Source organism: Electrophorus electricus, chromosome 22 (assembly GCF_013358815.1).
Source record: "Electrophorus electricus isolate fEleEle1 chromosome 22, fEleEle1.pri, whole genome shotgun sequence".
Classification (NCBI taxonomy): Eukaryota; Metazoa; Chordata; class Actinopteri; order Gymnotiformes; family Gymnotidae; genus Electrophorus; species Electrophorus electricus.
In genome coordinates, this window is record NC_049556.1 from 11,783,854 (window position 1) to 11,786,353 (window position 2,500).

The window sequence follows — 2,500 nt, forward strand, 5'->3', positions numbered from 1 at the left end:
AGGGAGAGAGAGAGAGAGGCAGAAGGGGAGAGAGAGAGAGAGAGAGAGAGAGAGGAGTGACCCAGGTGGGGGGATGGAAATTGAGGAGAAACCAAATAGACTGGGATTATGTATATAGTTACAGGAACAAAAATTAAGCAGTTGATGGCATATAAACTCAGTTACATGAATGTGTGTGTGTGCTTTCCAAAAGCCAATAAAGCATTACACTAGCATTTATACTACTAAATACTGCTAGGGCAGCATTTTAATGGCCAGTGGTGCCATGGAGATCCACTGGCATCAATGACTGGTTATTAAGGTCCCATTCACAGACCTCCAGTCTGCCCTCCTAAAGATGGAAGCCTGATTAACCCACCCAGACAAAGAGCCACTTACCAGAGGCACTATGAGAGTGCAGGAGTGTGTGTGTGTGTGTGTTCTCAGGAAGAATGTGTATGTATGAGAGAATGTTTGCTGGGTGTGTGTGTGTATTTGCAAGTCTGTGTGTGTGTGTGTGTGTGTGTATTTCTCATTCATCACTCCTCCACATTTCTCAGCGAGGGCTTCTCGAGGGGTGGAGCCATCACTACTGCAGGTGCTCCCACATTAAGCCAGTGTGTCTGCACGTAGACCCTCCTGCTCTAGACCAGTGTGTCTGCACGTAGACCCTCCTGCTCTAGACCAGTGTGTCTGCACGTAGACCCTCCTGCTCTAGACCAGTGTGTCTGCACGTAGACCCTCCTGCTCTAGACCAGTGTGTCTGCACGTAGACCCTCCTGCTCTAGACCAGTGTGTCTGCACGTAGACCCTCCTGCTCTAGACCAGTGTGTCTGCACGTAGACCTTCCTGCTCTAGACCAGTGTGTCTGCACGTAGACCTTCCTGTTCTAGACCAGTGTGTCTGCACATAGATCCTCCTGCTCTAGACCAGTGTGTCTGCACATAGACCTTCCTGTTCTAGACCAGTGTGTCTGCACATAGACCCTCCTGCTCTAGACCATTGTGTCTGCACGCAGACCACCACTCTAGATCAGTGTTCCTGAACGTAGACCCTCCTGCTCTAGACCAGTGTGGTGACTGAGACGAGATAAGTTTGATACGTGTGTGTGGGGGGGGGGGGGGATGTTCCATACTGAACAGTTGTCCTGAGTCATTGTCTTTCTCCAGTTTCCAGTCTGTATACACCACTTCACCATCCTGGGAGAAAATATAGACACACACACACGTGCGTCATACGTGTCACATACAAGTTTCATATATGTATGTGTGACATGCGTATGTGTGTCCTGCCCCCACACTGCCTGTGCCAGGGCCCCTGCCGTACCCGCCGGTCACGCTCACCTCGGTGCCCACATAGAACTTGGTGCTGATGTCATCCGTCTGCCGCTGGTGCTTCGCTGAAGGCAAATGGAGCTGGCCGTAGTCTGGAGGCTCGGGCCGGTCGCCCACGGTAACACTCTTATCTGGAGGGGTGGGTGAGGGAGAGTGAGAGTGAGCTACTCGAAGGGGGTAGTAAAAGTTGGGTAGTATCAGTGCCGCTTTAATTTGCCCACAAACGTATGCGTGATTTCTCAGTGGTGTTTGTGGACAGTGTCTTTGTCCAGGGGAACGGAGGGCAACCTGCCTGTTGAACCGACTGGGTGTGATCTCTGAGGGACTGAGGGACACCCCTGTGTGTTTACACAGTAAACCGGGTGGGGTGGGGTTGGTTAGCACAAAGCTCTCTCTATGTGTGGACAGGGCGGAGGTTATGTTGGTTTGTAGGGATCTGGGTGCACGCTACTGACTCTGAGTGTGTAAAAGGATCTAGAATTTGTTTTGAGTCAGAGAATCCAGTGTGTGTTTCTACAGTTAATCCAGCGTGTTAAGCACACATCTGTGTATTTCTACAGCACAGACATGTGCTATACCTCTTAGACAGAACATATAAAGAATGAGTGTATGTGTTGTGTGGTGTTGCGTTGTGTGTGCCTGCAGTTTGCAGGACTGATACCTGTATTACCCCACAGACTGAACCTCAGTGGACTGTACTCCCCACGGGTGTCTACTTTAGGCAGAGCGACCTACACACGGGGAGGGAGGGGTAAGGGGGTGGCAGACACAGAGGCACTTAGAGGGCAAGCAAATCTCCTGCACTCAGCTCAGAGTGACACACAGAGCTGAGAGGAGCACTTTGGAACTAAGCACTGTATACCTGCCTCTGCTTAGAGCACTCACTCATCCCTCATTCACACAGGAGAGTTAAGATGAGTGACAGAAGTGTGTGTGTGTGTGTACCCTAAAGAGAGGTTTCCAGGTCAGGTCCAGATGTTTGAAGGTGCTTGGAACTCCATAAGGGTTTTCCACAGTTTTCTCTTCAGGCTTCGGTTTTGTATCTGTCAGAGCATTAACCACTGTCCGTGGTGCACGCAGGTCCCAGAACATCACACAGCTAAAACACACACACACACACACACACACACACACACACACACACACAGTAATCTGTAAATACATAATACTATGCAATATTATGTATG

The 2,500-nt window shown here is 50.0% G+C and overlaps 1 protein-coding gene and 1 long non-coding RNA gene across 2 annotated transcripts in view; one reads left to right on the top strand and one right to left on the bottom strand.

Moving 5' to 3' along the window:
• dnai3 (dynein axonemal intermediate chain 3) overlaps positions 1–2,500 on the bottom strand; it is an 18,176-nt gene that overhangs the window by 5,321 nt on the left and 10,355 nt on the right. Inside the window, exons 15-18 of the mRNA XM_027030668.2 lie at positions 2,259–2,412; positions 1,975–2,044; positions 1,323–1,444; positions 1,115–1,178 (exon numbers count right to left, since the gene is read on the bottom strand). Of these exons, the coding sequence (XP_026886469.2) occupies positions 1,115–1,178; positions 1,323–1,444; positions 1,975–2,044; positions 2,259–2,412 (410 nt within the window). The remainder of the gene's footprint in view (positions 1–1,114; positions 1,179–1,322; positions 1,445–1,974; positions 2,045–2,258; positions 2,413–2,500) is intronic.
• Positions 1–2,500, top strand: part of LOC118240626 — a 10,078-nt gene that overhangs the window by 900 nt on the left and 6,678 nt on the right. The gene's annotated exons all lie outside the window — the stretch shown is intronic.